This window comes from Hipposideros armiger, unplaced genomic scaffold (genome assembly GCF_001890085.2).
Source record: "Hipposideros armiger isolate ML-2016 unplaced genomic scaffold, ASM189008v1 scaffold_596, whole genome shotgun sequence".
NCBI lineage: Eukaryota > Metazoa > Chordata > Mammalia > Chiroptera > Hipposideridae > Hipposideros > Hipposideros armiger.
This window is the reverse complement of record NW_017731946.1, coordinates 918,313-944,735: the sequence shown is the minus strand read 5'-3', so window position 1 is coordinate 944,735 and position 26,423 is coordinate 918,313. Positions and strand designations below refer to the sequence as shown.

At 35.3% G+C, this 26,423-nt stretch overlaps 1 protein-coding gene across 1 annotated transcript in view; it reads right to left on the bottom strand.

Annotated features, from left to right (window-relative positions):
- Positions 1–833: 833 nt before the first annotated feature.
- Positions 834–26,423, bottom strand: part of NFXL1 (nuclear transcription factor, X-box binding like 1) — a 46,826-nt gene continuing 21,236 nt past the window's right edge. The window contains exons 14-22 of the mRNA XM_019624622.1: positions 26,268–26,359; positions 23,258–23,279; positions 22,716–22,856; positions 18,407–18,573; positions 15,777–15,846; positions 12,055–12,159; positions 5,601–5,687; positions 4,759–4,812; positions 834–2,200 (exon numbers count right to left, since the gene is read on the bottom strand). Coding sequence (XP_019480167.1) covers positions 2,027–2,200; positions 4,759–4,812; positions 5,601–5,687; positions 12,055–12,159; positions 15,777–15,846; positions 18,407–18,573; positions 22,716–22,856; positions 23,258–23,279; positions 26,268–26,359 — 912 coding nt within the window. The 3' untranslated portion in view covers positions 834–2,026. The remainder of the gene's footprint in view (positions 2,201–4,758; positions 4,813–5,600; positions 5,688–12,054; positions 12,160–15,776; positions 15,847–18,406; positions 18,574–22,715; positions 22,857–23,257; positions 23,280–26,267; positions 26,360–26,423) is intronic.

Genomic DNA, 26,423 nt, shown 5'->3' with positions numbered 1-26,423 from the left:
GTTGCGGCAACTCACAGCAGCCCAGCTCCAGATTGAGCTGTTGTTCACCATCTTAGCTGTAGAGGGCACAGCATCACTGGCCTTCATGTGGGATCTGAACCGGGGCCCTGCTGCTCAGAGCTGGTGTCCCAAGCCAACTCTTAACCAACGCGCCACTCGGCTGGCCGTCCCCTCAGACCTTCAAATGAAGGTCATTCAAGTCACAGTTCAAATGACTCCATTTCAGAGGGACTTTCCCAATCTACAGTAGCCAGTGCCCTTTCGCCCCCCACTTTCACCACTTCCTGTACTATTTCTCTTATTTTTTATACCATTTATTTATTACACATTAAATCATGTTCATTTTTAAAATCTCTTCCACTCATTAAGCAGCTCCCCAAAAGAAAGATCACCATTATCTCTAGTACCTAGAAAGTATTGGTCACAGAGGAAACACATCTATTGAGTGAATAAATAACAGTTGTGTGACTTTGGGTAAATTAATTAAGCTCTGAGATACTAGCCAAACAAATAAAAATCAGCCAACAGTTTGTCATTCATTCAATCTCCTTCCTCTCCTCACTAAATTCTTTCCCACAGATTAGAAAGGAAACCTAACAAGGACACAAGCCCATAAAACAGACATGAATTAGGCTTCAGGCTTGTTTAACAGATCAAGAGTCTGACATACATGAAAATAGCTTCCCAGGTAGACACCTAGTCGTTCATATTCTCTAATTTTAGAGCAGGGTAAGGTAATGACTTGAGAGTAGCAGCTCTAATTTAGAGCTTCTGAAACACTAACCCAGTGACTATCATTGGGAACAGTAAATAAAATCAAAACACAAAGCCCATAAAGGAATGAGTGCCCTTTAATTTTAGACACCAGCTAATACTCAATAAATCAACAAGACGTTTTAAAATTAAAAAAAAAAAACAAATTCTAAATTTAGCAAAATTTAAAAATCCTTCTTTGGACTTTTAAAACATACGTCTACCACTTTTTACTACCTATCAATTATTATATTGTGCATCAAATTCTGCAGTTTTATACATTGATACTAATACCTAACCTGATTCTTTAGATAATAATAAATATTGTAGATTATAAATTTGGTATGAAAAATTTTAATGGAAACATTAATCATACAAAAATTAAATAGCAAACCATTTAAAATGACTAACAATTCAAACAGATTTGGCTTACTAATATTTCTATATCAGGTTGTTTTCATAAGAACTGATTATTTCCAGATAAAATCTACTTATAGGATCAAGGTAAGGAAAAATGAGAATAAAGTACATAAGGCTCAAAAGCCCTGTGTTCAGCACATAGTGCTCATAAATATTAGTTTTTTCTTTTATTACTTTGAAAAGACACAAACAAGATTTACAAAACATGCCAACTTCAGTTGAAAGTTTACACAAGAAATAGCCACATATGATGTATCTAACCTGGCATATTTTGAAAACAATTATATTTTCCTCTGAGGAATACACAACATAAAAATTTATTTCAATAACTGATAAAAATTCCTCACTAATAAACCAATTTCTGGAATTGAATTATACAACTTCATGTTACAATTTAAAAGGTCTTTTAGAGAATCATTTTTTTAAAAAAGTACAAAGTTACATGATCAAGAAAAGTACCTTTCAATAAATAACCAAAACATTGTGAAATATTCCTCTTACTGCACATATGGCTCAGTTTCGTCTTAATTTTGAAAAAAAATGTTGGTTTGAAATAGTAAATGAGACAACTATGTTAATACAAGAAAGCACAATGAACTAACACGTTACCCTGCCACTAACTATGCCTTTTGAAGTATTTTATAATTTCGGTCATGCTTTTAATATCAAACAATGTTATATTACCACTTCTCATATGTTAGTTAAGATAAAGCTTAATATTCTGTCCTTCTAACAATAGCTGGAAGAGAATAGAGAGATGAATGTGAATATGCATCATGTTCTACAATACATGCTTCCAAATTTAACAACTTACATAAATCCATTCTGAGGTATATTAAAGGATCAAAAATTTTTAATCGACGTCATGGGCTATATACCATGCAAACACTAGAACTGCAACTGCACACGCTGGAAGGAGATAATATTTGTATTTTTGCCATAGCGTTAGCTCAAGTGCCACTTCATCTCTTTTCCTGTTCTTCTTCCGACGACCCTTCAGTCTGTTTTCAAAAGCCTCTAGTTCAGCCTAAATCAAAATAGTATCATTTTTATTAAATCCAATACATACATTGATTTGAAATTTTCCACTTAGATGAAAATAAACCAATTTGGGAAATGTTAAAATAGTAATGGTATATAATAAATATATTGATTTTATTTTTTTTTTAAATCCCTCTCTCCACTACTAATTGTATTCAACAAATTCAGAGTTTAGAAAAGCAAAAAGGGAAGTGAGGAGGAAGGGAAGAGTATTTCAGACCACAGGCCTAACTTTGATACTAAATATAGAAATATCTGATTAAGTCAGGGTGCCCCAAAATATAGACATTACTTTTTGTTTTGTTTTTTTAATTGGGGAACAGTGTTTTTCCAGCCACCAGCTCCAAGTCAAGTAGTTGTTTCAATCTAGTTGTGGAGGGCACAGCTCAGTGGCCCATATGGGGATCGAACCGGCAACCTTGGTGTTATGAGCACTGCGCTCTAACCAACTGAGCTAACTGGCTGCCCTAGACATTAGTTTTATACTTCAACACTATTAATCTACTGAGACTCCACAATATACAACCTCTAGCTAGTGCTAAGAGATTCTCAGTGAGAATAAAGGAACCTGTAACTCCAGTTTCTTGCAATGCTGGTAATAAACATAAATGGCTTCTGTGGAAAAAGTTCACGTGCATAGAGAGAAAAGCTGTCAGAAACTGATTCTTCTCTTTATCAAATACATTTAAAAACAGAGAGTAAAAATGCTTCATGCCTTAAATCAAAATGACATTTCAGAAAGTAGAATTATATTAAAACTGTTCTAAAAAAAAATGGATAACTGGCCGGCTGGGTGGCTCAGTTGGTTAGAGCGTAAGCTCTGAGCAACAGGGTCGCCAGTTCAACTCCCACATGGGATGGTGGGCTGCGCCTCCTCTCCCTACCTCCCCCTGCCAACTAGATTGAAGGCGGCGACTGGACTTGGAGCTGAGCTGCGTCCTCCACAACTAAGATTGAAGGACAACAACTTGACTTGGAGCTGATGGGTCCTAAAAAAACACGTTGTTCCCCTTCCCCAACATTGTTCCCTTCCCCAATTCCCCAATAAAATCTTTAAAAAAAAGAAAAAAAAGGGATAACTGGATAACACTCATTATAAAATGTGACTTTTTATTTTACTGTTAAACAAGTTGCTTATTAGATTTTAATACATGGTAATGTAACATGATATAGTATAGTGCACTGTTAATAGCTAAAACATGCTGCTTAACTAAAATATACACGTACTATCCAGACAAGATTCTGTAAATGTTTATTTAATAGAAGGAAATATAAACTTAGGTTAATATATCCATTACTTTGCCTATAAACCTCATTTGAAGAAGACCTAATCGTATAATTAATTTAATAAAAAGTGACATTCTTCAAAGAACCAAAATGTCAGAATATTGTCAAGTCATTGTTGATATACAGAAAAAGGTCAAAATATATTAAAATAGCCAAAGGTGAGATTCGGTGACACAGTAAAATAATTGATGCTTTATTTGTGACACATAGTCATCACATATAGTTTAAATACTGTTCTATATACTTTGTTTAAAAGGTCAGTAAATAGAGAACATTATTTAAGACTACCAACCATAATGGCTTATAAAAAGGTGAGGGATACCCTAAACTATTCTTAATAATTTAATCTCCCAGGAGTTCAGCCAACCCATGTTTTATTATATTAGCTCTTTCAGCTTATTTTGGGATATTAGGCAAATCAACTTTATAAAATCATAAAATATTAGAGGTCATTTTGGCCCACTTTTATCTGCTACATGAATTATTTCTAATGTCCTCCCTCAAGTCTGAAAGTTTTAATTTCCTCATTCATAAAAGCAGCATTTTAACATGTAATATACCCTGTTTGATAAGTGTAAAGCATTGCAAAATGCAAACTGACAAATAATTACATGTCACTATTAGAAAGTTAAACCACTCTTTGGAGTATATGATCAATATAGTATTTGAGGCGGTATCAGGAATGTACCTGCTACCTAGGTAATAACAAAGAACAGATGATAATCCTGCCTTTAAGAATCTAATGGGAAAACAGGTGAACATATTAAAACAAGTGTATTGGTTAGTAAACAACAGGTGAACATATTAAAACAAGTGTATTGATTAGTAAACAACATGTATTTGTTACAGATATTCTATATCTCAGTAAAACAGAACTCAAATAATTTTAGACTGAGTTAGGACATGGGTTTCAGAAGATGCCTTAAGATGGACGTCACTGCACCCCCAACCCTTACCACCCCAACCAAAAGAGGAGTTAAAGCTCTTATGGCTGGAGAATGGATGAAACTGGCAAGGAAGTAAATTAGGAATATACAAAATATCTGGGAATATGCAAGATCTTGTGCTTCTTCAGAGGTTCAGTCTGCCTGGATTAAAATAAGTGAATGGGTAACTTTTGTTTTGTAGGAACAATATTATTTTCAGTCCAGAATAGAGTTGATTAGCCCCTGGCTTGTACTTAGAATATACTTTGTGTTTGAATAAAAACTAACAATGATGCAAAGGAACATAAATCTGGGTATTTTGTTTAGTTACCTGTTGTCTTCGTTTTTCCTCTTCAAGAATAGCTTTTGCTTCTGCTTCTTTTATCTGTTTAGGGACAGTTAAAAGTAAATTGACATTGTAATCATGAAATTTTATATAAAATTTTTACATTTTCCCACTGAGGTTCCACTAACCCATAACAAATTTTGGGAGCTTTATACTGGAAATTATTTAAAGAAACATAAATATCATAATGAAAAGTGTCACCAAGGTACTAACAGACTGCAGGTGAGGAGAGGTGGGACATTATACCTTATATAAACATTTCAATTTAACAACCTGAATTAGATCACAACTCAAAGAGGTAAAATAACATAAACTGAAATGCTTTTAAAACTGGATTTTTCTCTTGAGTTACCATACTTTGAATCTATAATCAATTATTAAATACCACTCTTTGTCTAGAGTCAACACTGAACACTTACTTCAAATGTCCAGAAGGAATACCTTAGCTTCAAAAAAATCAAGAGTTTATTCATTGACTGGGTTGACTGAGGGAAATAGTGACACAAGAGGTAATCCAAACAGCAAAGATTCCTAAAACTTTATTTTTCTATTATTTTAGCCTAATTTTCTGGAGGCTTATACTAACATTAAGATGAACAAATATGTTCCAGAGCACATACACTAACTGGTATAGAGGATGGAAAATCTAATACATATTAGACAATAAAAGCCAGAGGATTCAAATTAGGCCTATAAAACTAGGCTTTAATTATAAAAGCAAAAAAGGTGAGATTTTGACTACTTCGTAATAAGTACATAAAGAAATGCACAAAATAAACAGGAAAAGGCTATTAACACGTTAAAAATTATATTCAACATGACATGACCTCAGATGCTTTCCGCTTCATTTCCTTGCATGTTGTGTCACATTCTATTGAAATCTGATGTTCACGTACTTTGTTGCACTGCAATTCCTACAAATGAAATTTTTAGAAATTTCAGATTTTAAGACTTTCTCCTCGAAGTCCTAACTGTATGCCATGAAAAAGCAAAATTTCCCTAACTGTTTAAGATTATGCAAATTACTTAACAGTCATGTTCATTAATATTTAATGATGATATGCCTGCAAACATTAAATGTCTTGGGGTTAGTGATTATTACTTTACTTTCTCTGAATTACAAAAAAGCAAATAAAATAAAATTAAAATTATCCAATGAATAATTATTTACTAAATGCCACTATCAACTTAGCTTCAGTTTTTCTTTATTACTTCTGGTTAGTCTTCTAAAGCTTCCAGGGAATAAAATGTTCCAGAGCAGTGCCATCCAACACAGCTTCCTAGGATAATGAAAATGTTCTAAATCTGCACGACCCAACAGAGTAGCACTAAACACATATAGCTACTGAGCCCTCAAAATGTGGCTAAAGAAATCGAGGAAATGAATGTCTAGTATTATTTAATGTTAATTCATTAAAATTCAAACAAATAGCCATATGTGGCTAGTGGCTACCAACTCAGGTTCAGAAAAGTGCAGTTCTAGAGTTTTCTAGGCAGCTACAGGTTTTCTCTCAACTAGTAAGCCTTTTTAAAAAAGTTTAGATAAGTCATTCTACAGTTTGTATGTGCACTTCACTGCCAACCTCTTTAATGAAATAATTTTTAAAATCTACACTTTTTTTACATGACTTTATATCAATACTATGATCAATTTGTGTACTATGTTGTAGTAAAATAAGTAGTCCTTATTTTAAATAGTCTTAGACTTTGATTTTGTAGATTTTTTTTAATAGATTTTATTGGGGAATTGGGGAGGGGGACCAGCCGAGTTGTTGTTCTTCGATCTTCGCTGTGGAGGGCGCCAGTCACCATCTGGCTGCTTGTCGGCAGTTCGTGGCCTCTAAGCTCAAGGTGCTGTGTTCAATCTTAGTTGCGGGTGGGCGTAGCCACCATCCCATGCGGGAGTCAAACCAGCAGTATTGTTGTTAAAAGCGCATGCTCTATCCACTGAGCCATCCGGGCGGCAGCTCAGCTCAAGGTGCCGAGTTCAGTCTTAGTTGCGGGTGGGTGCAGCCCACCATCGAACAGGCAATCTTGTTGTTACACCAGCTGAGCCATCCTGCCACCTGTTGGCAGCTCAGCGACAGCTCAGCTAGGGTGCAGCATAACTGGCCCATGTGGGAATCGAACTGGAGGCCCTGTTGCTCAGAGCTCACGCTCTTAAGCCAACTCTTAACCAACTGAACTACTCAGCTGGCCCTGATTTTGTAGATCTTTTATCTGTCTTTTATTCATGCCCTATTTCTTGCTGACACATGTCACTTTTGTTCTAAGGGTGCCTATTTATATCAATTTCTCCTCTCTCACCACACCCTCAGACTTTAGGTTTTTAGTTCAAATCCACCAGAGTTAAGAAATAAGATGACCAGAGAATCTCCTGAAGTCTAGCTGAACCAAAGCACTACAACTAAGGACACAGAGAAGAAGCCACGTTCAGATTGGTAGGTGTGGCAGAGACGCAGAACGGTGTGGTCCCACACCTGTGTGTGACCATTGAATATTGGGAGAGATATCTCAGCTGCGGAGGTCCCTCCCACCCTGAGGAGCGAGGGGTCCCAGCCCCACACCAGGTTCCCCAGCCCAGGGTCTCAGTGACAGGGAGAAAAGTCCCCTGAATTTCTGATTGTGAACCCCGTGAGCTTGTGGCTGAGTGAGACGAGGGTGGCTGCACTCCCAGGCGCTCCTCTTAGACAGCCCGCACACAGACTTGCTGACGGACTCACTTGCTCTGAGCTCCAGCGCTGGGGCAGCAGTTGGAGAGGCGCCAGGGACAGACGGGGAGAAACTGAGTTGTCTGGCTTCAGAGACAGGGCTGGAGGGGCAGCTTTCTCCCAAAAGGAGGAGCTGGTGGAAGCCACTGTTTCTGTGTTGAGTCCCCCTCCCTCCCGGTGAGCAGACGCAGGTGGCCGCCATATCTGAGTCTCCATCAACACAGCTAATGCCATTCTTTCACTTTGATTCCCTAAGACCTCTTCCCACCCAATTTTTGGGACCACCCAATCCACTTCCAGTGGCTTTTCTGTATGAATGGCCTGTTTTGGTTCATGCTGTGGACTTTAATAAAGTCTTTCAAATGTTCATAAAAACCCAAACAAGCAATATCTGGCTTTAGCATATCCCGTACCCCTGTCTGAGCAACCATAAGCTTGGCACTAGTTACAGCATCCTGGATTGGCGGCTTGGCCTCTCGAGGCACCTCCAACCCCAGAGCGGGAGGCAGTCATCTGTGGATTGCTTTGTAGCTAAGCCAGATGGCCTCAGGCAGGGCACAGGATGCAAATGAACTTGGCCTGCGGTACAGGCCCTCCCAGGAGGCCCCGAGACTGATATACCTGGTGGCTAGCTTCAAACCTAGCCAGAGCATCACCTGGCTGCCTCCAAGAACACACACCCAAAGGACACTCTGGCCAGGTATCAGAGCCCTGCTAAAGCAAATCCTGCTCTGTAGGGTCAGCCCCTGCACAACAGCTCCTCCACTGTAGTCACAGCCAGTTCTCACAACCCATCAGCCTAAGGGTCAGTCCCTTGCATTGATGTGCAAATAGCAACCAAGGCTCAACTACAACAGGAGGGCACACACAACCCACACAAGGGACACACCTGGAGCACCCAGCTCAGGGAGACTGCACCCCTGAGCCCCACAGTACACCTGCTACATAAGGCCACTCTACTAAGACCAGGAAGCATAGCAGCCCTACCTAATACATACAAACAAACACAGGGAGGCAGCTAAAATGGGGAGACAAAGAAACATTGTCCCAAATAAAATAACAGAACAAAGCTCTAGAAAAAGAACTAAACAAAAGGAAGGCAAGCGATCTACCAGATGTATAGTTCAAAACACTGGTTATAAGGATGCTCAGTGAACTCAGGGAGACCTCAACAAAGAGATAACATAAAAATGGAAGTAGAAAACATAAAAAAGAACCATTTAGAAAGAAAGAACACAATAACTGAAATGGAGAATATACTAGAGGGAATCAACAGATTAGATGAAGCAGAGGATCGGATCAGCAATTTAGAAGATAAGGTAGCAGAAAACACCCAAACAGGATAGCAAAAAGAAAAAAGAATCCAAAAAAAAATGAGAATAGTTTAAGAGGCCTCTGAGACAACATCTAGTGTAACAATATTCATAGGGGTTTCAGAGGGAGAAGAGAGAGACCAAGGAATTAAAAACCTATTTGAAGAAATAATGACAGAAAGTTCCCTAACCTGGTGAAAAAAAATATACATACGAGCCCAGAGAGCACAAAGAATCCCAAACAAAATAAATCCAAAGAGGCTCACACCAAGGCACATCATAATTAAAATGCCAAAGGTTAAAGACAGAGAGAGACTCTTAAAAGCAGTAAGACAAGAGCAGTTAGTTACCTACAAGGGAGCTCCCATAAGACTGTCAGTTGATTTCTCAACAGAAACTTTGCAGGCCAGAAGATATTGGCATGAAATATTCAAAGTGATGAAAAGCAAGGACCTACAACCAAGATTACTTTACCCAGAAAAGCTATCATTTAGAATTGAAGGACAGATAAAGAGCTTCCCAGACAAGAAAAAGCTAATAAAGTTCACCAATACCAAACCAGAATTACAGGGAATGTTAGAGGGACCTCTTTAAGATGAAACAAAACTAAATTAAAAATATAAATAATAAAATGGCAATAACTACATAGCTAACAATTACTTTCAGTGTAGATGGATTAAATGCTCCAATCAGAAGATATGGTTGCTGAATAGATAAGAAAATAAGACCCTCACATATGCTGCCTACAAGAGACTCATTTTAGATTGAAAGATACACACAGACTGAAAGAAAAGGGATGAGAAAAAGATAATTCATGAAAATGGAAACAAATAAACCAAAAATCTGGGGTAGCAATACTTATACCAGACAAAATAGACTTTAAAACAAAGGCTATAACAAGAGACAAAGAATGACCTAGTAATCCCACTTCAGGGTATTTATCCGAAAAAAACCCAAAACACTACTTCAAGGGGATGTGTACATCCATATGTTCATTGCAGCATTGTTTACAATGGCCAAGGTGGGGGCAGCCTGGGTTTCCATTGATGGAAAAAGGGACAGAATAGGAGGTACATATACACGATGGAATATTGCTCGGCCAGGAAAAGTAATGAGTTCTTGCCATCTGTGGCAGCATGGATGAACCTGGAAGGTATTGTGATGAATGGAGTATGTCAGACAGAGGAAGACACATGCAATGTGATTTCGTTTATACATGGAATCTAAAGAACAAAATAAACAAACAAAACAGAAACAAACTCATAGATACATAGAACATTTTGATGGTTGCCAGATGGGAGGGGGTTTGCGGAACGGGTGAAAAAGGGAAGGGATTAAGTACAAATTGGTTTTACAAAGTATTTATGGGGATGTAGGGTATAGCATAAAGGATATTGTCAATAATATTGTAACAACTATGTATGTGTCAGATGGGTACTGGACTAGTCAAGGGGATCACTTCTTAAATTATATAGATGTCTAACCACTGTGCTGTACACCTGAAATTCATATAAAATAATATTGAATGTCAACTGTAATTGAAAAATTTAAAAAGGAACGGGGACTTAATAAGATAAAGAGTATAATGAAAAGGGCTAAACTAATAATAGCAGCTACCATTAGCAATTACTGCTGCTAAATGCACAGTTACCTCTTTATTCCTCTCAATAAGTCTATGTATAAACTGTATTTCACAGATGAGGAAACAAGGTTACCGACATCCCTAGAATCACAAAGCTCTCTAGAAAACTCTCTAGAACCTACTACAAAAAAAGCCAAGAGGAAGAAGCACTAAGACTTCCCAAGGGAGTCAGGGAAGGAAGACCTTCCCCAACAAGGAAATGCTTACACGGAGTATTAGCAGTATTCTCGTAGGCAGAGCAGCAAAGCAAAAGTACACTGTATTTTACACAGAGGAAGGAACAGATATTTGTCACAGACTAAAGGGGAACATAGGCATAAGCGTAAGTAACAAGTTCACAGAGATGACTGCTAGAGGTTGAAACTGGAGAAGCAGGCAAACAGCAGAAATTCTCTTATGTGCCAAGTCTGTATATACATAAATACTTCTTATAAAATGAGTATTTCCCCATAATGGAGGAAGAACCACTGAAGAACTTAGATCAGGGAAGTATTATGAATGGAGGCAAGGAAATCTGTTAGGACGCTGTTGCTAGCATTCTAATGGGGGTGGCAGGCAGACTGCACTGGGGCAATAACATGAGATTTGAGATAAAACTTGAGAGACATCCCAGATTAAAAGTGGCTTGACTAAGCATGAATTTTCATGTAAAGGTGGCCCAATGTAAACATCTAAAACTTAGGAATTCAACTGCAGAAGAAGTTAAGCCTACGACTTCAAATTCAGAAGTTATATACCCCAGATAATGATCATAGGAGCTATGAAAATAAATGAAAAGATCTTCAATAAAAGCAAAAGATTCTCAATAAATACTTGTTGAAAGAATAAATAAAGAGTGAATTTAAAGCAAAGAAAAAGGAGACTAGCTTTAGGAAATGACCATAAGAATATTAAGAAAAAAGGAGTTACAGCTATAACTGAGATAGGGGAAAATCAGAGGTCAAGAAAGAAGAAAACTTCAAACAAGTGACCAGTGTCAACAGGGAAGTTAAGGAAAAGAACTGGAAAAACACCCTTCAGTGCTGACATCTGAGAATTCACTCTTCCTTCCTAAGTTTTGCTGAATAGTACGTAATTTGTTGCCACTGAGCTTTCCAAACGTTAGTTTTCGCCTTTTTACTCATCTGTTACCACCATTTTATCTTAAATTGAGTTCTCTCCAAGTTTTAATGTTACTTTATAATTTTATAAGGCTGTGCATGTAAAGTCTTAAGGCAACATTTTCAAAATATAATACTGATGGCAAAAAAATTTTTCATAAGAGTAACACAGGTTAATTCCAGACCATTTCTTAAATCATGAAACTCACTTTATTACTCACATGTGTTCTTTGTGCAAAGACCTCAAAGATACTGTGCACTGTTCTATCCAAACAAGGGCACCAAACTTGGTTCCAACATAAAGTAATCTTTTACTATTAAAGTGCACAAAACTAAATGTCCACACAAAGCTGATTTTTAAAATAAACATTTACAGAAATAGATAGGCTAGTAATAAAAAGATTCTAAGAAATAAGACCTTAAAATTAAAAGCCAGTAAATAAAGCCAAAGAACTACCAAAATACAGACAAAACCAATTTACACAGAAAATTATTTTCAAGATCTTAATATTTACCTTTTTTATTCTTTTACAAGGACATCTAAGTTTTACCTTCTGGTTACAATTAAAAGGACATTCACCAGGATGGCACATCTCTTTGCATCTATGACCACAAGGGAGCTAAAATAAAACCAAAATAGAGCAATTACATATTTGCACTTTAGTTGTACCCTACCTCCCCTCCCCACCCCACCAACTATTTTAAGAAAGAGTCCATCACAATGGGGCCAATCAACCCTAGATAAATGGTTAATTTTTCAGCTTTTTCTTTAATTAACCTTAATTATAATCAAATCTCACGACCATTTCCCTGTTAGATGTGCAAGTATGTGTTATCTCAAAAGCCAGGTTATACTCTGAAAGAGCTGAAAAGCAGTCAGAAAGAAAACTATTAGAATGCATAATATAGTAACTGTATCTTCATTACAGATTTCACAGCAAAAGGTTTTTCTGAAACATCCAACCCTGATAATCCTTTAAAGATGAGATGCCCTACCCTTTCCACTCAAAGTGAGACAGTTTTCTTCCATCCTGCTCAGCCCTTCCTATTATTCTGCTAGCACTTTCGTGAGTCATATCAAATGGCTTACCAACAGCCAATATTGTCTAGTTCAAAATGTTACATTTTAACCCCAACAATTTAAAAAGCTCTCTTTAAAAATAACTAAGGAAAGCTTGCAAAATGATATTGTTTGTGGGTTAATACCCTTACCATTATCACTATAGCTAGCACTTACGTATACTAAAACCTTTACATGTTATTAACTCATTTAATACTCAGTTAACACTCTGCAGTGGGTATTATTATTGCTTCCATTTTATCTATGAACAATTTGAGTTACAGAGGTTAAATAATTTGCCCAAGTAAAAAGTAGAAAAGCTTGTGTGATAATAATTAAACCAAATTCAGAAAAAAAAAAATTAAAGTGTAAATGTATATGTGTGGGACACAGTTTAAAGTTGGAATTCTTAGTGGTATCTTTAAATTTCCTTTTAGTTAAATTAAAACCTAATGCAACAGTCCTGAAGACACACAGATTGCCTATTAGAGAAGTAGTAGAGCTGAAAGAACTGTATTTCCACAGTTCACTCTGTCATTCACATCCAATAAACATTTACCAGCTGCCTAATATGTGCAGCCAGGGAACCAGGAACTGGATACAAAGATCAATATGAAATAGTTCTTGCCCACCAGAAATCTACAGCACAGCAGAGAGGATGATAAAGTAAACAGGAATTTATCAGGGCATCAGAGTTCAGAATCCCACACCTTAACTTGAGTACAAGACAGCTAGGCTACTGCAGATTAGTGACATAGTTCTTGGCTAATCCTAAATGTGACTTGATTCTGTAGCCTAGTAGTCCCCAAAGAGTGGTCCAGACCAACAGTATCACCATTATGTAAGAATTTATTAGAAATGCAAATTCTTGGGCCCTGCTCTAGGCCCACAAAATAAGAAACTCGGGTGGGGCCCATCAATCTGTTTTAACAAGTCCTTGAGGTGATTCTTTTTTTTTTTTTTCTGCTGTGTCTGTAGTTTGTCTTTTTTTATTATTATTATTAGTTTCAGGTGTACAAAACAATGTAATAGGCATTTACACCCTTCACAAAGTGATAACCCCCTCCCCACAATCTACTACCCCGTCCCCCGATATCACATATAGCTGTTACACTTCCATTGACTCTATTCCCTATGCTGTACTCCACATCCTGTGACTATATATATATATATTAAATTATAGTTGACATTCAGTATTATTCAGATTCAGCTTCAGGTGTACAGTGCAGTGGTCAGGCATCTACACCATCCATGAAGTGTTCTCCCTAATATGATATGTGCCCATCTAGCATCCTACAAAATCTTTACAACGCAATTGATTATATTCCCCAAACTGTCTTTCGTATCCCCATGGCAATATTGTAGTTACCAATTTGTGCTGTCTAATCCCCTCCCCTTCTCCCTCATCCCCGCCCACCTCCCATCTAGTAGCCCTCAGTTTTTTCTCTGTATCTCTGAGACTGTTTCGGATTAGTTTCTAAATGCAATAAGTCAGAGGGAGAAAGACAAATACCATATGACCTCACTTCTATGTGGAATCTAAAGAATAGAATAAATGAAGTGATTCTGATGCACACTAGAATTTGAGAACCACTGCTGTAGCCTTCCTTACCAATGTCAAGAGGCCATGAACTCGAATGAGTCCTATTAGACAAGATGAAATTCATTTGTCCACTCCTAGGTATTCCAAGCTATAATAGCCACTTGGATTGTTTCCAGCCTACGGATATATTTTTCAAGAAAGCCCAAGGACGCTCTAGCAATACCAGGGGCTTCAGAATGGTCTAGAATCCAAAATCATGAGTGTGGATAACAAATTTTTAAATAAACAGTGCCCACTTATCTAGTCCCACCAAATGTCATTACAGCATCACAACTGAATCATAGCCAAAAGCATAGGCAGGATTGCAAATTAGCAATCCCTGAATTAAATTACTTATTTCTAACTACAATATCATACCAAGTTATTGTGTCAAGTTGAAAATAAAATATTCTCAACTACTTATTACTTGGGAATCTGAATTTGGACAGAAGAAACTTTATTTTAACAAGAAAAACTCAAGATTTGACGAATTCAGAAATTAAATTTGAAATACCTCATGCCTCTAGTTTTACTTATATTAACAAAGACAAGATTATTAAAATAATCATTTACTGCTTGAAATGGTCTCCTTTTTTAAAAAAAATTCTTACATAAATTTTGAAATTCTCAGGTTCTAGTTTCCACAGTTCTTAAACAAAAATCCATTAAAAATTGTAAAAGCTTTAGTTAAAAGGAAATACTGTTAACAAAAATGCTCATCATGCATTGATTTGTTTTATTTAGTCAAAGAGACTGACTAATATATTTAAGATTTTGCTGTCATCTCTTCCTGACTCTAAATAAGATGAGAAACACTTAGGTAAGTGTACAGACCAAGAATGAAAAGAAAAGAGGTACTATTAGTACAACTGTAAGTCAAAAGGATTCCTTTATAAATGTCTACCCAAATCAAATAATTGTCACTTCCGGACCTCCAACAACAACAAAAAGAGCACCCTCACTTTAAGATTGGACAAATACAGATAGACAACTTTGGCTTCTCAAATTATTGCCAGGATAAATCAATAGTGAGTTTTTACCATTTTACTCTGAACAATTTTTTGGAACCTTTTTGATACTTTTAGTTTGAACACAGTACATCTACAAGCATCGAATCTTTAAAAACATAACTTGATATATGAATGTTTTATATTAATTAATTCAAAATAATGAACTTTGAAGTTCATGCACAGCCAGACATGTTTTTTTAATAACCTACTACAAATTTACAAAACTATAAATAGGTATTGACACAGGTCTTGACCTATTTATATTTTAAGTTTGAATCACATTATGGAGGTAACCATTAAGTGAATACTTTATTGCAGAAAGTATATAAGCTATCTTTAAAACTGCTTTAAAAAAAAATGTTCGAAGGGTAATTCCTAGTCCTAATATTCCCAAATTTCATAAAGAGATGTGCATCTACTCTAATAATATGCATTCTATTTTTAGACATCAATCATATTTTTCTTTCTGGACCCACATTTTTAGTAGGTCTAGAAAAGACCTGAAATAGGATGACCAAACAAGAACAGAGAAAATCCAAGAGAGACAATGCCCAAGACAACTTAAAAGGTTCTATGAAAGCTTACCTCTTTAGGACACTGATTTTTGCAACAACTGAGGAGGTTCTTTTCATTTACATCAGCTGTGGTTATCTTTCTAAAAATAGGAAAGGACATATTGATGATATTCAAAGTCCATTTTTATAGCACATTTTCCAAAAATAACTCACAATTTCAAACGTATCTATAAAATTATCTTATTTTTTTCTTGAGAAATATTTTAATTGTACGTCTATATGTAACAATTGTCTTCAAATTTCTTAACAGTGCTGATGAATCAAATCTTCTAGCCCTTTATCAACTAACAATAAATCAAATGCCAAAAGGGCAATTACTGCAAGAAGGAAATACAAAACACGTAATTATCATCTGTGCCTCACCTCTCTTTAATAGTTCTTGTACTATCTTTCCCTATAGGTCAAATCACTATTCATAATTATAATCCTTCTTAAAGCCTTTACATAAAAGATTAAAAATTAGAGGTTTAATTTGTTAATACAAATTAACAAATTTAGGCTATTCAGTGGGAAATGCAGTAAACTTACTAGAAAAGCCTTTTCAGTTGTTTTTGGATAAGCTACCTATTAATGTTAGAAATTGATTCATTTTAGATCAGTCTGTGCTTTTATATCTGACTCAGTAGGTAATCCAGAAAAAAAACCACTTTCTAAAAGATAGTTAAATAGAACCATAGTAGATATTGCATGAGTCAGTAACTAGTGACAATCTAAAAATTCCTACCTAACCTAGCTCACTTTTCGCTTTCCCATTACCTTCTTCTCCTTTCCTTTATTCTTTTCCTGCTTTTTCTACTTCCTTTCACTAGACATAATTGCCAAAATATGCCATAAGGTTAGATTCACTAATGTCAAAATTATAACCTTAATATCTCTATCAAATTAGCTATCAATGTACTCTTAAGATAACATATGTAATTTTCTTGCAAAATTTCACTTAATAATATCACGAAGTTTTTATGCTGACTCTACTAAATGTATATTTTTATTCTTACAAGTACAGAGATCACCTCTGAACTTAAAAGAGTTAAAATCATTTTGTTCCCGCTACTCTATAATTAGGAAAAATTACCTACTTTTCAAGGTCTGTATCTTTTATATCTAATTTCTATAGAATATACATAAAGCAGAAAAGGGCTAAAAGGAAAAGATGACATGAAATAACTTGATAAATTAAAGCAAATGAAATTATCAGAACAAATACTGAGACTGAAGAATTGCAGGATAAAAACATGTACTTTAAATATGTATTCAAGAAAAGATAAAAGGAACTCTGGATCACTGAGGTAATGGAAGCCACCTCATTCCAAATATATCCACACATTCCCCCCAAAAAACCATTCAGCTCAGTAATTACAAATAAAAGCACTCAGATCTCATGACGTTGGCATAATTAGAAGACGGAAGTTTCTATAAACTTCAAATTACCTGTAAGTAGAAAAGTAAATATCAATTCCTAGCAAAGCTATTTCTGAAGCTCCCATAGGAAGTCTTTTCAGAGAGTCAGTGAAGTTCTGGAAAAACTGAGCAGAATTCTAAGAGGGGAAGCTAACATCACACCAGAAAAAGGAAGTCTACCCGAAGTGTAAAACTACTGAAAAAGTCTTGGTAGGTCAGAGCACTAACTAAAGGGAAGACACTTTAGAAAGTACACAACTATCAAGTAGCCAGCCTTGCAGAGGCAACACTCTGGGGAAAAGTAGGTAAAAGGGAAAGGAATCCTTTGAAGACGACATGATAAAGAGAAAAAGAAGCAAGCGGGGGAAATTTAGAGCCCTGCAAGACCAAAGAAAACACATAAAGAAGGCAAAATTGCCCTCTTAACTTTCCCTATAAAATTCCTAAAGCTAAAAATATTTTATTTTAAAAATTTCAACAAAGTAATTTTATCTTTTACAGTTTAATAAAGCATGAATCTTTGAGTGTGACCAAACCAAATTTAAGGTATTAATAAGCATTTTTCAAATTTTAAAAAAATCAGAAATATAGTTATAGTCCCAAATTTCACTTGAGTAAAATATACTTACAAAAAGCCTACTTTACAGACTTGGGTGAAATAGAGCTGAACGAGTTAGGTAAATTAAGTTAGATCATGATTAAACAGAAAAAATGGTAATTTTTTTCCTCCACATAATCCACAAGTGAAAATTTGCATTTTTTAAGTAAGGAAAACAAAGGTCAGATCTTAGCAGATAAATGCCATGACAGCAACATTTGTAATATACTCTACCTTTTAAATCTATAATTTAAAAATTATGCCTCAGTAGCTATGTGCAAAGCAATTTTTGATCCAATAAAATTCTAGTTTGACACTGTTACTTGAACAATCTGTTACAGGAATGCTTCTCCTATATTTTTTAAAAGCAGTGATACCAGTTTTTTCCTAACAGAATCTTATACAGAATCCCCAAATGGAGAAAACCAGAACTGCCCAGGTGAGAATCGGGGTGAGGTATCTAGAAGGTGAAATAGTCTCCATGTCTTCTGTCCAGGTCTCTGTGGAAAACCTAGGCCCCTGGGGTCTAAGGCCCACCACTGGAAAACAGTTCTTAAAGTATAACTACATACAAAGGGTTCTAAATGATAAAAAGATACCAAAGTAATTTTCATAAAACAAGAATATTTCTTTGGTCCACTTACCTACATTCCACATATAGGCTTGTGATCTTGCAGTGACATTTTATTCTAAGCATCTGAACACAAGGGGGACATTCTCCAGGGTGACATGGCAAAACACATGGGTGAGGACATCCCACGGGCCGTGATTTAGAGCACCCTTCCTCACACTGAAGGCATTCTGGGCCAGCCTGAGAAATCGCAAGGAAATAAATCGCCTCAGTACAGATACCTAACATTCCACATGTTAAAGTTATAAAATTTATATATCCATTAAAAGAAAGTACTTCTGCAGCTCTTAGAAATAGTTAATAAAATGATGCATGCTTTCATTCATTTAAAAAAATATTCAAAATGAAGACCAGCAAGATTATCAGTATGACCACTAATCACAAAGATTTTTATGCCTACGAACCTCATTAAATCAAATTCCCTAAGCTTTAAGATGGACTTATCACACAAAAATATCTCTACTAAAAATGTAAATTACTTCCTACAGAATAGTCAAGTGGCAGAAGAAACAGAGTAAAATATTACCAATTCATTTTCACCCAACAAGCACAATCATCATCACACTACAGAAATCAATACACATAAATAAAAATTCCCCAAAGCATTCAATGTTCTGGGGATATTCATGTCATCTTACCAAAAAAAAAACACATGTAGAGAAAAACAAGGAGAATAGCCAGCAGTTTATTTTTAATGCACTTCAATAAGCAAAAACTAAATTACATTTAGTACAACTAAATGTATCTCAATGTAACTTAACAAGTCACATCTCTGCTCTAGTAATTTAATAGTTTAAATAGTATCTACCTACCAAAGAAGGCTAAAGATTTTCATTACAGGGTACCGTTTATTTTCACATGTCACACATGCAATAAAATGAAAGCTACAGATGTGGATACTAAGTCTTAAAGGTTAAACATTTTTTTATCATCATACTTAAGTACAGCCATGATTACAAGAGTAATATCAATAAAATTCTAAATGCAGGATTAAAAAGAAAAAGAGTTTCCAATTATGAAAATTCTTCTACAAATAATTTCTATTTTTTTATTTTAAAAAGTATATTCATTTATTCCACAAATAGTTATTCAGCATTTATGTACCAGGCACTGTTCCATATACTGTGAATATGCAAGATGGAACAGATCCCTGGCCTGAGGAACTGCCATTTAAGTGGGAACAGTAAAGAACCTAACAGAATGTCTTCATAAATATTCTGAAAAAAAGGTAAAGCAGGATAAGAGAGAATGATATAGCAACAAGGAAGCCCTCTGAAAATGTTAATATTTGAACACAAACTGAGTTAAATAAGAGCCATAAGAATGTAGAGTTCCAGAGAAAAGGAATAATAAATGGGATGGCCCTGAGGTAAGAACAAGCTTGGGATGCTCAAGAAATAGTAAGAAGAGAAGCAGAAGTGAGCAATCAAGAGAGTGATGAGTGAAGAGCTGGGAAAAGGACTCAGGAGTTAGATCATTATAAAGCCGTGTAGGCCACTCTTAAGACCTTCGGATTTTATTTTTAGAATGACTGAAAACTATAAAGGGTTTTGAGCAGGGAGATGACACCTGACTTACATTTTTAAAAGATGAATCTGGCTAATATAATATGACAAAAGTGAGGTAGAAAGGTTGGTTGGGAAAATATTGCAGAAATCTAGGTAAGACGTGATAGTGGCTTGCATGAGGGAGGATGTTAGTGGCAGAGGTTATGAGAAATGGTCAGATTCAGGGTCTATTTTAAAGATAAACCTCAAAAGATTTGCAGTGAGACAAGGGCAATTAAGATAAGAAAGAAATCAAACAATGGTCCTATGTCTCTGATCTGCACAACTGGGTTAAATAGAAATATAACTTTCTGAAATGGGCAAGACTGGGCAATGAATCACAAAATTTCCAAACAAAACCAAGGATGACACACATAGTTTATTTCATTTGTTTCTTTCTGGCTATGTGGTACATGTGCAATGATGTCCATTTAAATACTGCGAGTGGGACAGCATACTGGGCTGGGAGTTACAACATCCTGGAAACTACTTTCTGAATTCCTATTCTCTGAAGGCATCATGGACAAGCCTACTTGACAAGTTTCAGTTTCCTTATCTGCAAAACAAGAATTATACTTGATGATATGAGGCTCCTTCCAGCTATTTAAAAAAAAAAAAAAAAGATATTATTTAATCTGTACTTGCTACCCTATCTTCCGGATCACTTCCAATACCCTAATTAGGAAATACAGTAAAGCTGTCTGTCAAATATCTCACTTATGCAGATCTCATTTAAAAAAAGAAAGAGAAAACAGATGTTTTAACCCAGGGAGCAATACTGGTATCATCTACAATAATTCCCCAATCAGTCACATCATCTTTTTAAAATGAACTTTTTCTGATTCATCCGACTTTCTGGAAATCCAGGGAGGTGAGCAATCCTAATTAGTAATGGGGTGATGAGCAGGAAAACAGAATAAATATTTGGGTTATTATCACAAATTGGAAAGCAAATCTTGATAAGTGAAACTTTTTTTCTCATTTTATTGAAATATATTTGACATTGCATAAATTCAAGGTGTTCAACATGTTAATTTCATACATTTATATACTGTAATATGATTGCCATTACAGCAATAATAAGCACCTCGATCACATTACAGAATTATCCTTTTTTAAGTGGTTGGAATAATTAAGTCCTAGTCTCTTAGCAAGTTTAAAGATTACAATGAAATTCTTTTTTAAAAAAGTCAATGAAACTTGACACATCACATTGCCTTTAGCAGCATTCGAAAACATTTTGTGCGTTATCAATCACTTTGGAATCTTGTTAAAATGCTGAGGTGGGGCCTAGGATTTTGCACACACCTCTAACAGGATTCCAGCTGATGTCAATGCTGCGGATCTGCAGACAACACTCTGAGTGGCAAAGGTCCATAATATACATAATTATATAGAAATGTATGTATGTGTGGTTATGTATGTATATGTATTTTTTTTCTTTTTTCTTTAGTTTTGGCAACAGAGTTTTCTCCAAATAAATAAAGACTATCCTCATTACTCTATTTCTTCTTTCCGTTACTCAAAAAATATTTGATCCCATGCTTGCCTGGGAAACACACCATTTCAGTTGCCATCAGCCTCATACCTTTCCCGTCAACTACAGTTCCACTCACTACAGCCAATAGGAATATTTATTGCTAATGGTAGCAATGAGAACCACTGCACAAATGAAGAGCCTTGATTGGACTGAGATCTGTGGGTAAGGTCAAGGAAAGAGCCCAGAGCAGAGCTAACAGGCAAAAGAGCTTTGATTCTAGTCAATTCAATAAACACTTATTAAATACCCGCTATGTTGTAGGCTCTGTGCTATAACCCAAGGCAGGAACTGCATTAAAAATTCCAGAGGCATTTGGGTCAAGAGATACCATCTAGCAGCCTTTCTCCAATGGGTCTCAATTGAAGTGTTGTGGTAAGGAATTAATTTTTTATAAGTTACTGAATTATTTTATTTTTAACATAAATTAGAATGATTGCAAACTTATCCCCAAAATAATATAATTTTCACTCATTTGCACTGTAGTAGCCTTCCTTGAGTGAGACATAGGGATGGACATGTAGCTAAATTCAGAAAAACTGCACATAACTTATAATCCATATTTTGCCACATCTACTGCCCAGGAAGCTATGGTGGGATAATCAAAAGAATTCCCCAATCACTATCATATCAGCTCTTAAAATGAGTTTTTCCTGACTCATTTGATGTTGTAAAAATCTAGAGGAGGAAAGCCATATAGCAGCTATACCTTAACTAGTCAAAGCAGTTTTGAATCATTATAATTAAAACTAACAATGCAAGTTAAATTTTCAATAACACAATTCATATTCTTTAAACATCTGTAAATTTAATGTTACTTAATAATAGATAAGAAGCTTAAAATTATTTACTTATTCCTCATTAAGCACCCTTATTATTATGATTCCCTATCAAGTGGAAATCTAAGAAAAAACATTATTAGTTTTAAAATAAAATTTAATATTATTTAAAAGTTGATCAACCCCATTTGTTTTTCCTTGTAAAATGGTAATTTTTATAAATATTTGAATAGTTGATTTCCCATATGCTTGTAAAATGCTTTTACTGAATTTCACACACAAATACATACACACCCCACATCTGTGATGCTATTTACTTCCAACGAAAGATTGAGAATTTATTAAAATTGTGGACATTATCTATCATATGTGTCAAGTTTAAAAAATAACTGGAAGCAAATGCTCTAGACTAATTTCTGAGCTGTACAAGAATATATGCATCCAACCTAAGAACATTACCTTGTTTTTGCCTATGCAGGCATCAATTTCAGTTACTTTGTGGCATTCTTTCATACATGTATGATTCTGGCAATCTAAGGATCGTCCACAAACTCTCTTACAAGAGTATGGTCCTACAGCATGGCATGGTAGTGGGCTCACCTTAAAAAAAAAAAAGGAAGAAAATCAGACAGTCTCTTTCTCTCTCTCTCTCCCCTTCTGGACCCATGTTTCCAAATGACTCTATTGTTATTTGAGAACAAGTTTTACAAAGGTCTAATGCATTTTCACTAATAATAGTTCTTATTAAAACCAAAGTAACCTATCAAAAAAGTCAATGTCAAGAAGAAAAACATTCTATTCCTAAAAGAGAAATTCAATGATTCCATAGTAAATGCATATTCATAGACTAATTCTCAAACAAAGCCTATATATCTTTTAAATTAGTAGACACTCTTAGCTTTATAACATTAAAATAACAATACTTTGACTTTTTCTAACAACTCCAGTATAGAAGAGGTATAGATTACAAGCTTTACTTAAAACTTATGCCTCTAACTCACCTCGTGCTTCCCAAGACATTGCCTACAAGAAAAAATAAAATGAAATGAAAAAATTATAAATTATTCAAAAAGAATACATAAAGCAAAAATGCTAGCTCTACTAATTTGTTTTATTAAGAATAAAAAATAAACACATATGGAAATAATAAGTGATTATAAAAAGGCTACAGGATACAAAGTTAATATTCATATACAAAAGCCAATTACTTTTTCACATGTATCAGCAATTAACAACTGGAAACATACCATTTATATTAGCACACACAAAAATATATACTTTGGTTTAAATCTAACAAGAGATATACAAGATCCATATGAAGAAAACTATAAAAGTCATGAAAAAAATCAAAGATCTAAATAAATGGAGAGAGATTTCATGTTCGCTGACAGAAAAGTGCAATGTTGTTAAAATGTCCCTTCTTCCCAACTTGATCTAGATTAACACAATTCCAATCAAAATCCCAGCAAGTTATTTTGTGAATATCAACAAACTGATTCTAAGACCTATACAAAAAGACAAAAAACCCAGAATAACCAACCCAATACTACAGGAGTACAAAGTCAGATACCACCCAACTTCAAGCCTCACTAGAAAGCTACAACGATCAAGACAGTAGGGTATTTGGTGATAGAACAGACAAATAGATCAATGGAACAGAACAGAAAGCCTGGAACAGACCCATGCAAATCAGCTGATTGTTCTTTCACCAAGGAGGAAGGCAGCTGAATGGAGAAAAGTATAGTCTTTCCAACAAATGGGTGGTGCTGAAACAAAGGGACGTTAGCACAGAAAAAAATCCAGAGGGGCCTTACACCTTTATAATAACTAACTCAAAATGTATCACAGACCTAAATGTAAAATGCAAAACTTGAAACAGGAAAAAATCTAGATGATCTTTGGTTTGGTGATGACTTTTTAGATATAATACCAAAAGCACGATCCATGAAAGAAAAATGGCTAAGTAGGACTTTATTAAACCAAAAGCATCTTCTCTGTGAGGAACACTCAAATGAAATAGTATTAAATGAAAATACTAAAATGAAAAGACAAGCCACAGACTAGGAGAAAATATCTGGAAAACACATATATGGTAAAGGACTTGGATACAAAATATAAAAAGAACTCTTAAAACTCAACAATAAAAGAAATCAAACAAACCAATTAAAAAATGATCAAGATCTGGACAGAGAACAGACACCTCACCAAAGACATACAGATGGCAAATAAGCATATGAAAAGATGCGCAACATTGTATGTCATTAGAGGGCTGTCAATTAAAACAAGGAGATGCCACTACACCGATTAGAATGGCTAAAATCCAAAACACTGACAATAGCAGGTGCTGGCAACAATGTCCAGAAACAGGAACTCTCATTCGTTGCTGGTGAGAATGCAAAATGGTACAGCCACTTTGTTAGACAATTTGGCAGTTTTCTATAGAGATAAACATAGGCTTAGCCATGATCCAGCAATTGAACTCCTAAATATTTACCCAATGAATTCAATACTTATGACCATTCAAAAACCTGCACATGAATGTCTATAGCAGCTTTATTCATAATTTCCAAAACTTGGAAGCAACCAAAATGTCCTTCAGTAGGTGAATGGGTAAACAAACTGTGGTACATCTATACAATGGAATATTAATCAGTGATAAAAAGATGAGCTCTCAAGCCATGAAAAGACCTGAAGGAAACTTCAGTGTATATTTCTAAGTGAAAGAAGCCAGTATCAAAGGGCTACATGCTGTATGACTCCAGCTATATGACATTCTGGAAAAGGCAAAACTATAAAGACAGTAAAAAGATCAATGGTTGCACAAAGGTTTGAGGGGGAAGAAGCAAGGGATGAACAGGTAATAACATAGTGCCATCGTGCATTTTTAGGGCAGTGAAACTTCTGTATGACATATATGTATGTTAAACAATCTTCCTATAAAACAGATTAAGGAATTCAAAGGTAATTGGATATAATAGGTCGCTTTTAGTGCCTGTGAATCAAAATATCAATGTCTCTTCCTCTGTTTCCCCTAAAGGAAAAACCTAAACGTAGGCCAACGATAATCAGTAATAACTCAAACCTAATTAGAAGTACTTTAGATAACTTGGTCCCTCATGACCCACAAATCTTTAGTAAAAGAATAGTCTCTGATGATTACTAATTGAATATGTACATAAAGAACCTCTGTGCTAACTATACCTCTCCATCTACTAAATCTACAAACTAAAATCACCCTATTCATGGATATAGCTCCCACTAACACTGCCTCCAAAGTTGACTGCATCACCAATATATAAAAATATACATGCTATTTAAACTGAGAGGAGAGTTGTGGAAGGACAAAACAGGTGTGAGAGCTCTAAATGTAAAGAAAACAAGAACCCTCTCTTTAAAAGACCAACACAGAAGACATACCAATATTCAATTTTAACTTTAGTTGTAGACAACAGCCCTTTTCTAATTTTACATTGCTTCCTAGTTCTATGGTTCCTTTTCCCCTGTATTCCATAACCTCTGCTGGAAGTATGAACCTTTCCAGGATTCCCAATTACCCTAGGTTTGACTCCTTAAAACTCAGTCCAGGTCGTTTGCTGGCCAATCCAAGAAACTATTTCCTTTCATTTTCAGTGTTTCCCTCAAACACTCTCCTTCAAGTTTGCCTTACCTAAATTGTGGCTTTCCTTTGTCCTCAAGTCGCTGACAGACTAGCATGAGAATCAGGAAAACTAGCAGATGATAATCTCTTGGATGTATTATTGTAATTGTATGCACAAGTTGCTATGGAAACTAAGAAGGATATCAAACTAAAGGCTCAAAAAAAAATTTCTGCAGGAAGTTTTGAAGCTATATGGAAAATATATTTTGAAAAAGAATGAAGCTCAAGACAGAGAACTACTTTATAGGCTAGGCCTAAAGTGATGAATAGAACAAAGAAAATAGAAAAACGTGACAACATACACTTTAAACTATGTCAAAAGGTTTTTTAAAAGTTAAAATTCTAATACTTACATAGGAATAGGAACTTGACATGGGGGACAAGGTAATGCGGTCTGAATAAATGCTGGCTCTGAAGGCTGTTCCCAAGGGCCTGTAGGCTGCTGCTACAAGTAAAATGCATAGCAATTTTAAGTTGGAGGGATAAAATCGCATGGCCATTATAATAAG